Source organism: Carlito syrichta, unplaced genomic scaffold (genome assembly GCF_000164805.1).
Source record: "Carlito syrichta isolate Samal-C Ts95f unplaced genomic scaffold, Tarsius_syrichta-2.0.1 Scaffold302327, whole genome shotgun sequence".
Classification (NCBI taxonomy): domain Eukaryota; kingdom Metazoa; phylum Chordata; class Mammalia; order Primates; family Tarsiidae; genus Carlito; species Carlito syrichta.
In genome coordinates this window covers 118221-136799 of record NW_007246423.1, presented here as the reverse complement: position 1 = coordinate 136799, position 18579 = coordinate 118221, and the positions used below count along the sequence as shown (strand labels likewise).

Sequence of the window (18579 nt, the reverse complement as noted above, 5' to 3'; positions counted from 1 at the left end):
CATCCTTCTGCCTCAGCTTTCCAAGTAGCTGGAACTACAAACGCACACTACCATGCCTGGCTAATTTTTTATTTATTGTAGAGATGAGGTCTCGCCAAGTTGCCTCAGCTGGTCTCGAACCCATGGGCTCAGGCAATCCACTCACCTCGGCCTCCCAAAGTACTGGGATTACAGGCTGAGCCACCGAACCTGGTCTGTGCTTGTTTTTTTATAAGCTTGAAATTTATTAATTGTCTACCCTAGGGGGAAAAAAAAAACCCAACATACTTTTTCAACTATTCCAAGTCTGCTATAATCCCTTTTGCTCTATTCTGGTTTCGGCTGGGACAGTTGCTTTGATGATAACTTATATCCAAGAGAATAAAAATGAAAAGGGGACAGGTTCTCTTTTGCCTCCCTCTATGGGGGGAGTAAGGCACTTTCTGAAACTATCTTTTCTCATTTTCTACACTCTGTGTGTTCTTCTTTACACCAAAGCAAACAACAAACAACAAACAAACGAAACATCCCACTACCCCATTGAAGCTGAAGAAAGGTCCATATAAAAGTTGGGTGCTTCTTGGTGAATAATCTTGTAATGTTAGTATAGAATCTAAAGTCAAAGAAACCTACCTTTGTTTCTCTCTTTTATATACTTGACCTTCAGCAATTAGAGTAACAGGTCAGAGTCTCTAATAAGCACACACATCAACGCTGGTCCTGGAATGCTTCCCAATCCCATGTACTCCAATTTGAGTTTTAGTGCCAGAAAGAACTAGTGGCCAGTGTTTGGAAAGACAGTGGAGATTGTCAAAAAAGATTTTATCAAAAGGGGTGAAGGAAAGGACAGACAGCACCACTGTAAGCTGGAGCTGTTACGGCCCAGTCCAGTAAATTGGCTGCTATCCTTCGTGGCTAATTAAAATACAAGAGGCAGAGACCGGGAGAAAAGGGAGTGTTTAATTTCTATAACCAAGTTACAGGGAAACAGGTTGGCATCATTGCAAAAAACTCACTCAAAGCAGCACAGATTCTTTCCAGTACTTATACTCCAAACTCACAGCCCTTTACTTACCACAAGTTTGAAGTTATGTGCAGTTTTAGCATGACTTAAGATTTACATCAACAATTTTTGATACGTGATCCCTGACATGTCACAAAGTCTCCTGGTCATGCTGACATTTTAGATAACATCTTGGAATTTATACTATGTTCTTTTTACAGTTTTTTTTTTTAGAGGAAGGGGCAGACAATTGCAATATTTGAAAGGAAAGAGAAGTCACAACACTTAAGATGATCGCTGTAAGTTGTTTTTGTTAGAGTAAACAGAGGCGGTGTGGGCCGTGCCACAGGAATAAAGCAAAGATGTGCAAAGGTAAAGCAAACGAGTTTATTCACATTTAGAACAGACTCTAAACAGGACCAGCACTAAGCGGCAGTGTGGCAAGGGGGGCTGAGGAAGGGAGTTTTTTAAAGTTGTAATCAAGGAGACAGGTAAAGAAAACTCTCCAGCAGTTGCACGACTAAGCATTGATAGCACCGGTCTTGTGTCCTTGGCACTGTCAGAGCAACCAGTCCTGTGACTCCAGGGCCTTCGGCCTCTGGTGGGCTGGTGGGTAGTCACGAAAGACTGATTCCATTGAGGTCAGCTTGGTCCTGTGTGGCTGGTAAGCAAAGGCCTAGAATAGACGTGCTTGGGAGATGCAAAACAATTATTAATAACTCCCTCCAGAAAGTTGGATCTGTCCTTGGCTAATGATTAGGAAGTGGGGAATGGGACAGACAGCTAGCAAAGGATGTCAAAGTCTAAGCAATGTTAAAACGGCTGTTGTCTAGCTAAGTCACTTGTTTTGATTTCACCCTTTCAGTTCTAAAACATAATTGTAACAATCTTTTATTCCCAGAGCCCTGGCCTATGACAGACCAATGTCTTTGTATTCATGGAGGGGAGGTGGGCAATGCCTACTCCAAGCTTTCAGTCCAACTCCTTGTTGACCTTGGACCACTCTCCTAATCATTAGGTGGTCTGGCTTGCCCAGCTGCTTCTTCTTCAGTACCAGCTATGGCTTGCTAGATAGGATTGACCAGCCAGGCAAGGTTGTGCTGGAGATAGAGGAAGGATGGTGATAGAAAAAATATCCACTTTTGAATCCTAACGGCTTTTACATTTAGCCCAATTCAGCTACAGAAGAATACACGTTTTTAAGACTTTTCTAAATGACTGTTCTAATATCACCCAAATGGCCTCTTTTCAGCCTATAACAGGGCCAGAATGACATGAGCCCTGAGGTGTCCTTCTTTTTGAGAATCCCATTATCTTCTGTGAATTCTGATGTTCTAAAAAAAAATGCTTGAACTGCTTTGGCTAGGATGCAAGTGGTGGTGAAATAGATCCTTAAGACATTGTATTTTTACACTGATGTTTCCCTTCTTTGCTCGTAGGAGACAGTAACTTGGCCCCGCAGCTAGCGGTTCTGTGTGGCAGCGACATTCCCGGGCCCATCCGGTCTACTGGAGAGTACATGTTTATCCGCTTCACTTCTGACGTCAGTGTAACCAGGGCAGGCTTCAATGCGTCCTTTCACAAGAGTAATGAGTCCAAACTTGTAAAAAATCTCATCTCATCTCATCTCTCTTTCTCTCTCCCTAATATAATTTGTTCATGTCAGGGCACAGGATACAAGTCAGAGGACATGGGTCTCTGCTGCCTCTGAGGCTACCTTTAATGTCAATATTGAGTCCTCATCCAAAGCACTGTGACCAAGTTGTATAAAAAGCCTCTCCCCTCCAGGTCTCTGGGTGAGGAATCTTCCCTCTAGAGGAAATGTGTTCATAGTGGACACACGAGTGAGATCTTTAAACGGTTTCTGAACCTAACTGAGGGCTGGAACTAGGAGACAGATCACATCAAACACATCAAAGGGGCAATAAGTCATAATTTATCTTCAAAAATCCCTTGGTTGAAATTATCCATTTGAGTAACCGGTTAGCAGGAAGAGTTTGTTGCTCTTGAAATATGAATTTGATGAGTCAGAGAGCGTGATAGTATATAGAATGCCTGCCATGTGTAGAATGATTGAAACTTTCAACACTTGACATGTAAAATCCAATAATAGCCTAAATCTAAACTAGATTAATATTAAAGAAGCAGTGCATGGAATGTTGACTCTCATATTTTTAATGGAAAAGCTTAAAGTAGATTCTCAATCTAACATAAAAATTAATATTTCCTCCACCTTTCATAAAGTGAGGGGCAATTGAAGATAAATTATATTCTTCACACTCAAGGGAGGCAGTCTGTGTAGTGGCGTACTGAGCCTTGGAATTAGACAGACCTAAGATAAATTTCCACCTCTGCAATTCAACTAGTTGTGTGAGCTTTCTACACTCACTTGCTGATGAGCTGTCTAGACCCTGACAACTGGCGAATTAATGTCTGCTCCATTCATTCTCTTTCCTCATCTTCCATCTGTTCACTCTTCCTCATGTATATATGTGTTGTAGCTCATTTTACATACATACACCTACATATATGTGAATGGATATACAGTGAAAGTAGAATAATTGTAATTTATTTGTATATGTGTATAAATGTATATATGTATATATTATACATATGTGTACATATATACTATTGTTATATACAAATTAAAAGATATATAAATAGAGATAAATATGTGTATCTATGTATACCTACATACTTGACACATGTCCAGAATGCATTTCAAATTCAACCTGTGAAAACTAAACTCTTGATTTTTGTCCTTTTCTACCTTCTAATTCCACACTCTTTACTATCTTAGTAAATGGAAAATACATTTTTCTAGTTACTTAAACCAAAAATCTTGGTTTCATCCTGGGCTCTTCTGTTTTTCCCATACCCTACATCCCAGCCACCAATGAATCACCATGGCTGTGCCCTCATAATATCTAGATCCAATGACTTGTCTCCATTTCTGTCCATACTGTCCTAGCCCAGGTATCTATCATCTTTCCCTGGACTCAGGTGTCTCCTCCTTAGTAGATAATCTGCTCCTGTTTCTACCTGTCCCTCCACTCCTTATAGTTTAAGTATCGCAGTAAGAGTGATTACTTTAAAATTTAGGTGACATCATGCCATTTTGATGCTCAAGTCCACTCAATGACTTCTTCTTTCTCAGAATAAGTCTTGTCAGTTTCCTGCATGACTTAGCAATGCCGACTTTTGAATCATTCTGCTTCATCCATCTGACCTCCATGATGTGCCCCTAACACATCAAGCCATCACACCACCTGTTTTCTAGTCTGGAATATTCTTTTCCAACAAAGCCATCCATATTGATCCTTTATTTCATTCGGATCTCTGCTCAGATGTAAACCCAATGACGTGGCCTTCTCTTAACTTCTCCCACCTCCCATTCATTTTTTCTTTATAGAACCTATCACTATCTCATATCTTGTATATTTGTTTATTGCGTGTCTTCCCATTTATAAAGGAAGCTTTACAATAGTGATTTTTCTCTACTACTTACCTGTATATCCCAGATCCTAACAACAATGACTATAACACAATAGCATGTGTTCAATAAATGCTTGTTGTACTAACCATTTCCTACACTTTGGTCTGTTAATTTCAAGCATGACTAGTGCCTACACTTTGAAAACCTCCCCAAGAAAACCAGGAAAGCAGAATGCTCCAGTTGTCAAGGTCATGTAAATAACTTGCCTTTGTCTCTTCTTGGGAAGGCTGTGGTGGATATTTGCATGCAGACAGAGGAATTATCACATCTCCCAACTATCCTGAGACCTACACGTCCAGCCTCAACTGCTCTTGGCATGTCCTGGTCCAAAGTGGTCTGTCCATTGCTGTCCATTTTGAACAACCCTTCCAGATTCCAAATGGAGATTCTTCCTGCAACCAGGGGGATTACTTGGTGGTAGGTCTGGCTCGCTACCCTTTCTTATTACATTCTCTGCAGATGGCCTTCAGAAAGCAAAATGGTGACTTTTCTCTCCTGGGACATAAATTGATCAGACTTTTGCACTCCATCTTTTGCAATACAAAGGAGTTTATGCAACTTTAATGTGTTTTTCCAGCTAAAAAATGGACCTGATATCTATTCTCCACCCTTGGGACCCCCTGGAGGAAACGGTCATTTTTGTGGCAGTCGTGCTTCATTGACTCTCTTCACCTCAGATAATCAAATGTTTGTTCAGTTTATTTCTGATATTAGTAATGAAGGGCAAGGATTTAAGATCAAATATGAAGCAACGAGTTTAGGTAAGTATTTTCACAGAGAATTTTATCTGTACTTTTCCTGTAATAGCTTGTTCTTTCCTGTTTAAATAGATTTGAGAAAAAAATATGTAAAGTTTTCTTTTCTGAGCAAACACTAATAGCATCAATAAGAAGAGCTGCCTGCTCTTAAGCACTTATTATGTTTGATACATTCAGTATCTCATCATCACTACTTTTTTTTTTTTGAGTTCGAGTCTCACTTTTGTCACCCAGGCTAGCGTGCAGTGGCACACTCATGGCCACCACAGCCTTAACCTGATGGGCTCAGATGATCCTTCTGCTTCAGCTTTCCAAGTAGCTGGAACTACAGAAGCACACCATGCCTGACTCGTTTTTGTGATTTATTGTAGTGATGAGGACTCACCAAGGTGCCCGGGCTGGTCTTGAATCCTCAGGCTCCGGCAATCCTCTCACCTTAACTCCCAAAGTGCTGGGATTACAGGCTGAGCCACCATGCCTGGCCATCATCACCACTTTGTAAGGAAGGTGTCATTATTCCCAAGTAAAATGAGGCTTAGACTCTTCCAAGTCCACATATCTAGTTAGTGACCAAAGTGAAATTCTCCACTGCTATAAAATAAACGAATTTATTGATTCCTGAAATTTCTTAGGCCTTTCCATTATCAAATGTCTAATTGTAAATTAAATGTAGTTGTAGAAACATTGTAAGAGTTATGTTTACCTTGTTCTGTAACCATCTGCATGCCGTCTTGTAAATGAATACATAATCTTCTGATTTTGTTATTACTTATTTAATTATGCATTACATCAGTGATCTTTAATTACCTTTACTTAATTACACTTGATTATAATTGTATTTAATTCTACCGTAATTATTTGATTTTGTGACATTTACTTTTCAATAAATGTTTAATTGAATAAATAAATAAGTATAGCTTCAAAAAGGGAGTAGTGTCAGTGGAATGAAATATAATAATAAATCTTTGCTTGTCCCCTCAAAATTAGATAATATGAATTTTAGGATAATCTTATAACCTTAATCCAAGATTCCTGAATATATTTCAAATACATATTAATCTCAATGAAATCATATATTTTATTGCACATTGTATGAGAATATTTGTTTTTTATTTTTATGTTTTGAGTCTTACTCTGTTGCCCAGTCTGGAGTGAATGACACAAACACGGCTCACTGCAGTCTCAACCTTCTGGGCTCCAGCAGTCTTTCCACCTCAGCCTCCCAGTTGGGACTGCAGGTGTGTGCCACCATGCCCAGCTAACTTTTTCATTTTTGTAGAGACATGGTTTTGCTTTGTTGCCCAGGCTGGTCTCTAACTCCTGGTCTCAAGCAATTCTTCTGCCTCAGCCTCCCAAAGTGCTGGGATTACAGGTGTGCGCCACTGTGCCCAACCTGTATGAGAATTTAAAGTGTCAGCATTGTTTCTTCATTTTGGTAAAGGAGATGAAATGAAAATATCCACCAACTGACACAAAAACATCATCTAACAGCTTGAGTAAGGGCCAAGACATTGGCGAATGTACACACAGCTCTGGCACACGAAGGGAGCTTTAACGCAGCTCTGTGGTCACCAGCATCATTTCTTTATAGGCTGGGAGCTGCTCATCCCTCCCTCTCTCTATGCTGAGCTTTGCTGCTGACTCATGAATGATCAGGTTTTGACTTGGCACTGAAACAAGATCAGAGTAGCAGTGTCTTGGGTCCAGTGAGAGGACTTCAGCCTACCCTACAGAACTCTCCTTTTCCATTTTTATTCATAGAGACTCAGTCTTGATTGATATTTTTAAGGTCAACGCTTAGTTGTAAATCAGATACACTGAGGGTTTAATTGACAACGTTGTACCTCTTCTGTTCCTTGTATTCATGCAAGTATGGTTATGGCCATTACCTTCTCCCTATCTTTCTTCAAGTTATGACTGCCCTTGGTATTAGACTTAGACAAAGGTCTTTATGATTTCAAAACCTGTTGTTGGCAAACCCAAACAATAGGATCACTCTTATTTCCCTCTACTTACTAATCCAACCACTCTCCATAACTATAGCCAGCCTTCTCTCCCACACCTATCCTGCTGTCTTCTACCATATCTACTTCTGTGCTACTTCTTCATTTCTCAGCCTGTGTTTACCACCATGCCCGGCTGATTTTTGTAATTTTTTGTAGAGATCAAGTCTCATGTTGCCCAGGCTGGTCTCCAACTCCTGGGCGCAAGTCATTCTCCCACCTCAGCCTTCCATAGTGCTGGGATCATGGGGAGGAACCACCGCATTCAGCCTGTGAACGTCTTTTTTTTTTGAGTTGGAGTCTCACTCTGTCGCCCAGACTGGAGTGCAGTGGCCGCTCCCGGCCACCACAACCTCGGCCTGCTGGGCTCCGGCGATCCTTCTGCCTCAGCCTTCCGAGTAGCCGGAATTACAGGCATGCGCTACCACACCCGATTTTTTGATTTATTGTAGAGATGAGGTCTCGCTGCCCAGGCGAGTCTCGAACCCGCGGGCTCAGGCAATCCACTCACCTCAGCCTCCCAAAGGCGCGGGATTACAGGCTGAGCCACCGAGCCCGGCGTGAACATCTTTTGACATCAAGTTCACCTCTTTTTTTTTTTGGAGTCAGAGTCTCACTCTGTCTCCCAGGCTGGAGTGCAGTGGCCCGCTTAAGGCCACTGCAGCCTCGACCTGCTGGGCTCAGGCAATCCTTCCACCTCAGCCTTCCAAATTGCTGGAACTACAGGCATGAGTCACCATGCCCAGCTAATTTTTCTTGACTTATTGTAGAGATGAGGTCTTGCCAAGTTGCCCAGGCTGGTCTTGAATTCGTGGGTTCAGGCAGTCATCTTACCTTGGCCTCTCAAAGTGCTGAAGTTCACCTCATTTTACACCACTTTTCTCCAGAGATGCTCCTTCACTAGGGTTGGCTGAGGTTTCCATGACCCAGTGTTGGATGCCTTGTATTCTCACCTGATTAACTGGCTTATTAATCAAGCAATCAAACATTTGCAAAGGGCTTTATGCCATGCAAACTGTCAAGTCCTTTCAAGGAGTTCACAGCACAGTGGAGGAGACAGATAAGCAAAGGCACAATTAGAATATGGTATAATAAGTACTAGAAAGAGGAATGCATGGAACAGAGACACTTAGCCCAGCCCTGGGCTGAGAGAAGGCTCCCAGAGGAAGTAGGCGAAGAAATTTGCCAATCAGCAAAGAGAAGATGTGAATGCGTAGAAAGTCTCGGTGTTATGAGAAAAGGCATATTTAAGGATTTAAAAGAATTTACATGCTGGGCATGGTGGCTCACACTTGTAATCTCAGTACTTTGGGAGGCCAAGGAGGGAGAATCACTTGAGGCCAGGAGTTCGAGGCCAGCCTGGGCGACTTGGCAAGAATGGAAGCAAGACCTCCATTCCTAAAAAAAAAAAAAGAAAGAAAAAGAAAAATTAGCCAGAGTAGTACTGTGGGTCTGTAGTCCCAGCTACTTGTGAGACTGAGGCAGGAGGATCTTTTGAACCCAGGAGTTCCATGCTGTAGTGAGCTGTGATCGTGCCTCTGCACTCCAGACTGGGTGACAGAGTGAAATCTTGTTTCAAAAAAAAAAAGAAAACGAAAAAGAAAAAAAAAATTGCTGCTGCTGGAGAATAAAGTCAAAAGGAGGCAAACATAATGGTGATGTAGCAGGTAGGAACCTGCATGCTCAGGGCCATGAATGTCACCATAAGGAGTTAAGATGTTAACCAAAAGGTAATGGAGAGCCTTGGAAAGATTTTACTCCAAAGCATGAATGCCATGATCAGATTAGATACCAGTGTGGCTACAACGTTGAAAACACTGGGGAGTGGGGAGAGACTAAAGGGAGAGAGACCAAATAAAAGAGTAATTCAGGAGCAAAAAATCAGTTCCTAGCCAGGCGTGGTGGTGTGTGCCTGTAGTTCCAGCTACTTGGAAGTCTGTGGCAGAAAGATCACCTGAGCCCAGCAGGCCGAGGCTGCGGTGGCCGTGAGTGTGCCACTGCACTCCAGTCTGGTCGACATTGTGATACTTCAACTAAAAAAAAAAAAAAAGTAGGTTCTGAACTATGGCAATGGTGGTAATAAGGTAGAAGAGAGGGTATTGTGAAGGATATAAGCATGGGATTGAGCGGATTTGGTCAGCTGGATGTGAGAGAGAAGGGTGGGGACGGGAGGAGCCATGAGTAACTGCTAGGTCTCTGACTGGGTGGATCTGTTAATTACACACACATTTATTAAGAACTTTCGGCATGGTGGCTCACGCCTATAATCCCAGCACTTTGGAAGGCCAAGGTGAGCGGATTGCCTGAGCCCACGGGTTTGAGACCAGCCTGGGCAACATGGTGAGATCTCATCTCTACATAAATAAATTTTAAAAAAAAGTAGCTGGGCATAGTGGCACGTGCCTGTAATTCCAGCTACTTGGAAGGCTGAGATGGAAGGATCACCTGAACCCAGCAGGTCGAGGTTGTGGTGGCTGTAAGTGTGCCGCCGCACTCCAGTCTGGGTGACAGAGTGAGACTCCAACTCAAAAAAAAAAACTTTCTGTGGGACAGACACTGAACTAACTCCTGGGTATACAGCAGTAAACAAAGTCCATGTCTTCATGGACCTTAGTTTTAGTGTTCTAACACAGATAATAAGTAATGCGTCATGTGATAAAAGGTATTAAGGCTAAAAATAAAGTAATAAGAGTGACTCAAGAGTATCCATAGAAGGGGGAGAAGATACCATTATTCACTCTTGTGTGGCGCTCAGGATAGCACATAGATAATGTCTGTTAGAAGCATGTTCAATTTGAAATCTCTTAATTACATCCATTGGAAATGTCCAGTGGGCTAATGCAACACGAGTCTGGAGCTCAGAAGAGGCATCCAGATGGAAACTCTAAACATGAAAATCATCAACAGATTGGTTGCAGTTTAAGTCAGGAGGGTGTGTGACATCAATCAGGGAATTATTCAGAGTGAGAAGATAAAATGCCTAAATAGAATTTCTGGGAATCTACAGCAATGTCGAGAAAGCCCTGGAAAGAGGCACCAAAGAGCAGAGGAGGTGAGAGGAGTAAAAGAAGTGGGAGAAGAGCTTGGCATCTCAGAAGCTAAGGGCAAAAATGTAAAGAAAGGAGAGGTGATCAGTCACGTTAACTGCTATGAATATAAGGATTGAAAAAGGTCTTTGGGTACACAACTATGAGATGACTGGGGACCTGAACATGAGTACATGCATGCTTTGACAGGGCTAAAAACTGAGGAAGGGAGAGAGAGAAAGAAAGAGAGAGAGAGAGAGAGAGAGAGAGAGAGAGAGAGGTTAAATAGAACAAGATTCCTGTGGAGACAGAAGGGGAGGGAAACCCAGACCACAGACACAGGAAGATGGGGGGGGGGTAGACATGCAGATACATTTATTAATGATGGTAACAAATTGAGGGGATTCTCACTTGGTTTCTTCTACTTTCTATCTAAAGGAGAGCTGAATGTCATGTGCTGAGAATCAAGAGGAAATAGGAGAGAATAAAGTGTTTAGAGAGTAAAGTTTCAAGGGGCTGCTGTAGTTTATATGAGCAGTAATGGGTGAATTGCTTGGTGGTGTTGATACTGGAGAACAGGTATTGTCAGTGTCATCAGTTTCCAGGAATAGCATGTATTGAACACAACCACAAAATTAGCATTTTGCAGGGGGAATCTGAAGGAAAGGCTTGAAGCAAGGGGGTTAGAGGCCATCAAAGGGATTTGCAATTTAGGGTTTCAGGGATGGAAGAGTTCTAGGTAATGACAACATTCAGGTTGTGACCACAAGTGACTGAGTGACAGTGAACATAAATGTTGCCAGAGTTTGGCAGATCGACTATCTGTAGAATTAAGTCATGAGGCAGGGTAATTTCATTGGCATTGTGAGTACATTTACTCTTGTCTAACTTGTTTGCCGAAATTGCCAAAGAATATTTATTGATAAAAGAAAAGTGTTTTTCTATAATACTTTGGTCTTTTGGGTAAGAAGTATAAAGAGCTCCTTTATCTTCTTGCAAAAAATGGCTAATAAATTCTCTCATGCCATTGGTCTCCTGCTCTTCAAATGCATCCACACTGTGAAGAAATATAATGAACGAATGCCCACAGAGGTGTGCCAATATATATCTGCTTAGTCTTTTAAACATATCAAGATCATGGCTTTGCACTGTTCCACTGCACTGAACACTCAGTGGGGAGTTGTAACTGCTAGCATATTTACATGCTTATCGAAGTGTTGGATACATATTCATGTTTCTATGATGTTTTGCTGCTTGTACTATGTGCCGTAATCATTTTGTTGACTTTAAGGAAGAAAGAAATTTGCAGTGAGAATAAATGATTTGGCAAATTAGAGAGAGACACACCTGGTAGCTGCTTCAATAGCAAATTCAGAACTTATTTTCTGAAAAGGACAATAAGGATCATTCCAGATGAAAGGATATTGAGACAGCATATAGATATGTTGACTTCAAAAAATGACTGTGGTCGTTGACTGCATCTCCTTCACCAGATTGATTGAACTGTGTTTCCTGACAGCCTGTGGGGGCAACCTCTACATCCATGATGCTGATTCTACCGGATATGTGACCTCCCCCAACTACCCTGACAATTATCCACAGCATGCTGATTGCATTTGGGTCTTAGTGGCTCCACCAGGAACACGCATAAGGCTGCTATTTGAAGATCAATTCAATATTGAAGTAACACCCAAGTAGGTCACTTCCATTTGAATATTTATTCTACCCAAAGTTAGTATTTTTTAACTTTAATGTCCCAAGACAAATTATTTCTTTTTTTTCCCCCTCAATAGCACATACTACAGAGGAAATCTAGGGACAGGGGAAATGCCTAATGCCTCAAGCCTGAAAGCACTCCCATCAGCTGAGAAGATTATGTACATGGATATATTGGCATATTACCCCTTGTGACCCTAGATACATCCTCCAAGAGACACTAAGGGTGGCTCTTTGAGATTTATGTTATCTGTTTTTCCTCTCACAGGAAAAATATAGTGTCTCTGGTAGATGGATATTTATTTGCTTAGACTCATAATCAGTGTCACAAATGATGAAGTATCTGTTTAACAAACAGGAATTTGTGTAGTGTGGCACCAAGGGTCACCAGTGTCAGAAGCAGGACTAAGGCAAATACAGTATAATTTCCAGCCTCTATTTAATATGAGTCTTAAGGGATTACAAAGCAGAGAGTAACTCTTGCTATATTGAAGACAAAGGAAAAGTATACAGACTGTAAAAACACATCTGTGATTTTCTCTTCCATTTAACAAAAGTGTGTATACATTTGTATGAATGCATGTGTTTTGATACAAACCTTAGATATAAGACAGTGTTGCTTGCCACTTCTGGGCACTGAATATAATACTAGTCTTCCACTTCACTGAGGTTTAATTGGCTGAATTGACTTTCTCAGAAAACATTAGGCAAATGCTTGTACACTTGTATGGGCACAGAAAATTCCAGCTGGGACTCTCCATTAGCCCTGGTCACAGAGCCATCGAGAGAGTTTATCTTTGTCATGTAAAATGTATCAAATCATTATGTGAAACTAAATACTTGTGGGTTTTTTTTTTGAAATTCATAGGGGTTGATTTGAAAATGACTTTTATATTTGTCAAAGTAATATAGAATATGGAAGGGAATTAACTTTTCTTCAATGTAGAACACATAAAACTGTCTTTTTGAACTACTAATACAAGACTGTATGATTAGGGAAAATATGATACAGCATTTTAAAGTGACACACAGCTTAAACTGACTCTGTCATAGTATCTTAGGCTATACAAATGATCTAATATCTTTAAAGGGAGTTAGTGAAATGGTAATTATCAAAATAAGTCAAAGCAATGGACCTTATAAATTTAACAGAATTTTTTTTTCCACTTTAGCTGTACATCCAGTTACCTCGAGTTGCGAGATGGCGCTGATTCAAATGTACCAATACTTGCCAGATTGTGTGGGATATCTTTACCCAGCAGTCTGTTGTCCTCAGGAGAGGTCATGTATTTGAGATTTCGATCTGACAATAGTCCTACTCATGTGGGATTCAAGGCCATGTATTCTATAGGTAACAGCATTTTTATATTAAAATACAAAGCTGGAATAGAATGAATATATTAAAACTTGGTTTTTAAATCATGCCTTTTTTAAAAGAAGTCTTTCTAGCTGCCTAATTTTAAGGATGATTTTAGTGATAGTGATAAGTAAGGAGCATAAATGTTAAAACCACAATCATTTATCAATTTTAATTTCTCCTTTGATTTCCATCTTAAAACACTATTTTTAGTAAATGTGAATATTAAGCATTTTTTCTAATTTATTTGTGAAGAAATATATTCAGTTAAATCAAGTTCTTGTTTTTTCCTTTTACCACGAAATATAGTAGTCCCCTCTTACCTGTGGTTTCACTTATCGTGATTTCAACTGCCCTTGGTAAATTGATTTCTGAAAATAGGTGAGTTTAGTACACTAAGATATTTTAAGAGCGAGACAGACAGACCACATTCACATAACTTTTATTATAATATACTGCTATAATTATTCTATTTTGTTATTAGTTATTGCTAATATCTTACTGTACCTGATTTATAAATTAAATTTTACCGTAGGTATGTATGTAAGTGAAAAAACATAGTCTGTATAGGGTCTGGTGCTATCCACTATTTTATTTATCCATGGAAGTCTTTGGAATGTATCCTCTTAGGATAAGAGGGCATTACTGTATGTATATTACTTTATGTAATAAAACTATCTAGTAATCAAATAACTATAATTAGAACAGTGACTTTGAATTCCTCATCATATATAGAATAATTGAGTACTTTTTCATTAAGTATCTTGTGCCAAAGCAATCATTGGATAACAAGCAAATATGACTCCTCCGTGTTTTGATTTCCATATTTTTTAAATGAGCAGTACATTTGCTTACTGAAGATTCACTGTAATATGATCACAATACAATATAATTTAGTATCTGGTAGGCCTGGGGGGAAAACAAACAAAGAGAGAAAGAGGAGATTCACCTCCCCAAGGTAGGGGAAGGGGCCAAAGCTTAAGAAAACATGGCCTGGCCATAGCTCAAAGAGCACATAGCCACACCATAACCTAGCAAGGCAATGGCCACACAGGTCATTTTATATCCTGAGTCAAATTGCATCTAATTCAGTCTGGCTATCACATCCAGCTGATAAGAAATAATTGAATGGTAATTTTCAAGGCCCTAAGATCCTGGTAAACTGTTTATTTGCAGTTAAACTAGAAACAGCAGGCATCACCAATCAACTGCATTGCCCCTTACAGCTGAGCTTGGACTCAGCCTTCAGAGCCATCAACACGGGATACTAGGCAGGCCAGCCAGATCAGTCTATCAGTTGGTTGTTGAGATGAAAACTACTTGCAACTAATAGCTCTTACATAGCGTCCCAAAGGAATTAATGTGACATTACAGATTATGCCATTCAATAATTATCTTCCATTTCTCGTTATCGAATGGGATCTGTGGTGTCATTTCTCTTTACGTCCATGGTAGATTTCAAATAATAAGGACAGCACTAACCAAACATTTTCAGAATTTTTAAAACTTCACATTCACTTGGCACCTAAGAGTTTTTCAAAGTGCTGGTGAAATCAGATAAACAAAATTTATAATAGAATATTGCTCTCTTTTTTTGCAGCTCAATGTGGGGGAAGAGTAACAGGACAAAGTGGTGTCATTGAAAGCATTGGCTATCCAACACTTCCATACAGAGACAATTTATTCTGTGAGTGGCATCTCCAGGGTCTCTCTGGACACTTTCTCACCATCTCTTTTGAAGATTTTAACCTCCAGAATTCCCCTGACTGTGAAAAAGACTTTGTGGAGATCTGGGACAACCATACCTCTGGTCAGTGAAATGTGTCTGTTTTCTCTTGGGGATGTTATTTTCACACATACTCATTCACCTCTGAAGTTTCTTCACTTCCAAGAAAGGCACAATACATCAATATACTGCAAAGAAGTGCAGATCAAAGAGTTCTGAGCAGGCCTGGTGCTGTGGTTCATGCCTATAATCCCAGCACTTTGGGAGGCTGAGGTGAGAGGATTGCCTAGCCCATGGATTCGAGACCAGCCTGGGACCAGCCTGAGCCCATGGATTTGAGACCAGCCTGGGAAACTTTGCGAGCCCTCATCTCTACAATATATCAGAAAATTAGCTGGACATGATGGTGTGTGCCTGTAGTTCCAGCTACTTGGAAGGCTGAGGTGGAAGGATCGCCTGAGCCCAGCAAGTAGAGGCTGTGGTGGCCATGAGCGTACAACTGCACTCCAGCCTGGGCAACAGAGTGAGACTCCAACTCAAACAAACAAAAAACCCATCCAAAGCCCAGTGGTTGTATAGTCAACCCTGGAGACTACATTGAGCATTGAGAGAGCACTGTACTGGGAAGCCATCCTCTTCCTGCTGGGACATCTCATTGCCACATGTAGTTATTTGAGGGGTGTCCTATAGCTTGAGGACAGGGAAGAGTAATGTATGTCTCCTGGCAATAATATGAAACAGATACTTGGCACTGTTGTCTCTGATCATTTTTTTTAACCAAGTGAGCAAGCCTTCCTCATTGTGCTGAGATACCCTGCCCCTAATTGACTGCATATTTTCATACTTCATATATTTAAGTAAGCTAATTTTTATTCATGCTTTTCTACTTTTCTTGACAGAGATTATCGTTTCTTCATGAGCAGGTCTATATCATTTTCTTTGTAAGACATCTCAAGTAGAAGTTAAAAGAAATCAGTCACTTGAACAATTACATACTTAATTTTTTGACTCTCACAGGAAATGTCTTGGGCAGATACTGTGGAAACACCATTCCTGACAGCATAGACACTTCTAGCAATATTGCTTTGGTCAGATTTGTCACAGATGGTTCTCTTACTGCCTCAGGATTCAGACTGCGGTTTGAATCCAGCTTGGAAGGTGAGTCCATTGATTCATTTGAAGAAACATGGAACATCTACACTGGATAGACACTATGCTAGTGTTAACAGTAGTTTGTAAAACAGATTAAAACATGACCCCAGCTCCCTCGGACTTTACTAAAAAAGTCACACCAACAAGTGAAAAATTACAGCTGTGATAAGTGCTATAAAGGGAAGTAACTAGTATTATGAGAAATGTAAAAAGAGTATGGTAGTTATACTATGATGCTCATCTTAAGAAAACCAGTAATCTGTTTTACAGTTATTCAGAATTTGCCTTCTCAAATATCCTGACAAACTCAGATGAAATAAAGATCTTGTTGGAAAAAACTATATTATTACTCTGGCCTTCTGATTTTCCTAGTTCTTAAGATCACTACATCCATTGGTTTCTTATATTTCTTGGGCCATGATGATAATTAAAATGCTACCAGTACTCTGTCATTCATGGAAGCAAAAATGACCTATTATTTAGAAATAAGAAGAGAATGCAGGCTGGGCTCAATGGCTCAACCTGTAATCCCAGCACTTTGAGAGGCCGAGGCAAGTGGATTACCTGAACCTGCGAGTTCAAGACCAACCCGGGCAACTTGGTGAGACCTCGTCTCTACAATAAATAAAAAATTAGTCAGGCATGGTAGCACACACCTGTAATTCTGGCTACTTGGAAGTCTGAGGCAGAAGGGTCGCTGGAGCCCAGGAGGTCGACGCTGGGGTGGCTATGAGCATGCCACTGCAGTCCAACCTGGGCTCTGGAGTGAGACTCCAACTCAAAAACAAACAAAAAAAAGCCAAAAAAAAGAAGAGAATGCAAATGCTCGCTAAAACTCCTCACGTACATATAATTATAAATAAGTGCAAGGATTTTGCCTAGAAGGATTATTAAAAATACTTTAATTTGGGAGCATTCCTGGTAGAAGGAGACACTTTGATTTAATTGGAAGTTTTCTTGACTTTTTTCCCCTATCAGAATGTGGTGGGGATCTGCAGGGCTCCACGGGAACACTGACTTCTCCCAACTACCCAAACCCAAATCCTCATGGCCGAATCTGTGAGTGGAGGATCACCGTGCAGGAGGGAAGACAGATCACCCTAACGTTTACCAACCTGAGGCTGGAAGCTCATCCATCCTGCGACAGTGAACATGTGATAGTAAGTGACCCCTGCTGTCAGGGATGTTGCTTTCCATTGCTTAAGAAGTTTATTGATTCGTGACCCACCTGGGCAACTTTGTGAGACCTCATTTCTACAATAAATCAAAAAATGAGCCGGGCATGGTAGCGCGTGCCTGTAGTTCCAGTCACTTGGAAGGCTGAGGCGGAAGGATCGCCGGAGCCCAGCAGGTCGAGGCTGCGGTGGCCGGGAGTGGCCACTGCACTCCAGTCTGGGCGACAGAGTGAGACTCCAACTCAAAAAAAAAAAGTTTATTGACCCATAAATCATAGTCAGCAATCTAGGTCAGGAGTACTGCCATCTATGTAATCATGTCTCAGACAAAATTTATTTTAGATAGAACAAAATCACAATAAACTGTCAAAATAAGTGTACAAGTTGCTTAAAGAGACTATCAGCTTTCATTACAAACATCAGGGTCATAGGGGGAATACATTTTAAGAGTAAATGGTCATTACATATTGTGAAACTGCGTAGGCAGAGGGAAGCTAGGCCTAAGGCAGCACATAGCTGAATGGGACCAAAGTCGCAGCACAAGCCACTACCAAAAGCTTTAAGCAGACAGGTGCATAATCACTGTTCTCTGCCAAGAGTATAGAGGGACTCCTGGTGGGACAACATGGCTGTCTGCCTTCCTAGTTGCCAACCTCAAATGCTTTGGGATGTGCCCTCAGCATTCTTAGCTGAGGAGAAGAAAGAAAATGAGACCTATGAGTGTGAATAACAAATTGTTAACTGAAGTCCTAAACACATATGAGGGGGACCCAAAAAAAAACAGAAATATTTTTTGGAGGGCAGAAACCTTGTAGTATAGACATACCCCACTAGGTAAGTGTTCTAGGAACCCATTGGCATCAGTGTACCAGGTAGTGTTGTTGTGAGAGGCTGCATTTGGCTTCAGTGAATTTGTGTGTGTGTGTGTGTGTGTGGCAAACAGGAGACTGGTTCTTCCACCAACACAATGCACCTGCCCACACCTTGCTGAGTGTTCAGTAGTTTTTGACCAAAACAGACATGACCTCCATGCCCCACCCTTTCTATTCAGCAGATCTCTTCCCAAGTGATGTTTTTTGTTTCCTTGGATGAAAAAAGTCCTCCAAGGGAATTGTTTTGCTGATGGGGAAGACGTGAAACAAAAAAAGGCAGAAGCACTAAAAGGCATCAAAGTTGATGAGTTTGAAA

General features: G+C 40.9%; 1 protein-coding gene across 1 annotated transcript in view; it reads left to right on the top strand.

Moving 5' to 3' along the window:
* CUBN (cubilin) overlaps positions 1-18579 on the top strand; it is a 313379-nt gene that overhangs the window by 192414 nt on the left and 102386 nt on the right. The window contains exons 41-48 of the mRNA XM_008056348.2: positions 2422-2568; positions 4705-4895; positions 5056-5239; positions 11785-11959; positions 13154-13332; positions 14939-15148; positions 16082-16222; positions 17195-17376. Of these exons, the coding sequence (XP_008054539.1) occupies positions 2422-2568; positions 4705-4895; positions 5056-5239; positions 11785-11959; positions 13154-13332; positions 14939-15148; positions 16082-16222; positions 17195-17376 (1409 nt within the window). The remainder of the gene's footprint in view (positions 1-2421; positions 2569-4704; positions 4896-5055; positions 5240-11784; positions 11960-13153; positions 13333-14938; positions 15149-16081; positions 16223-17194; positions 17377-18579) is intronic.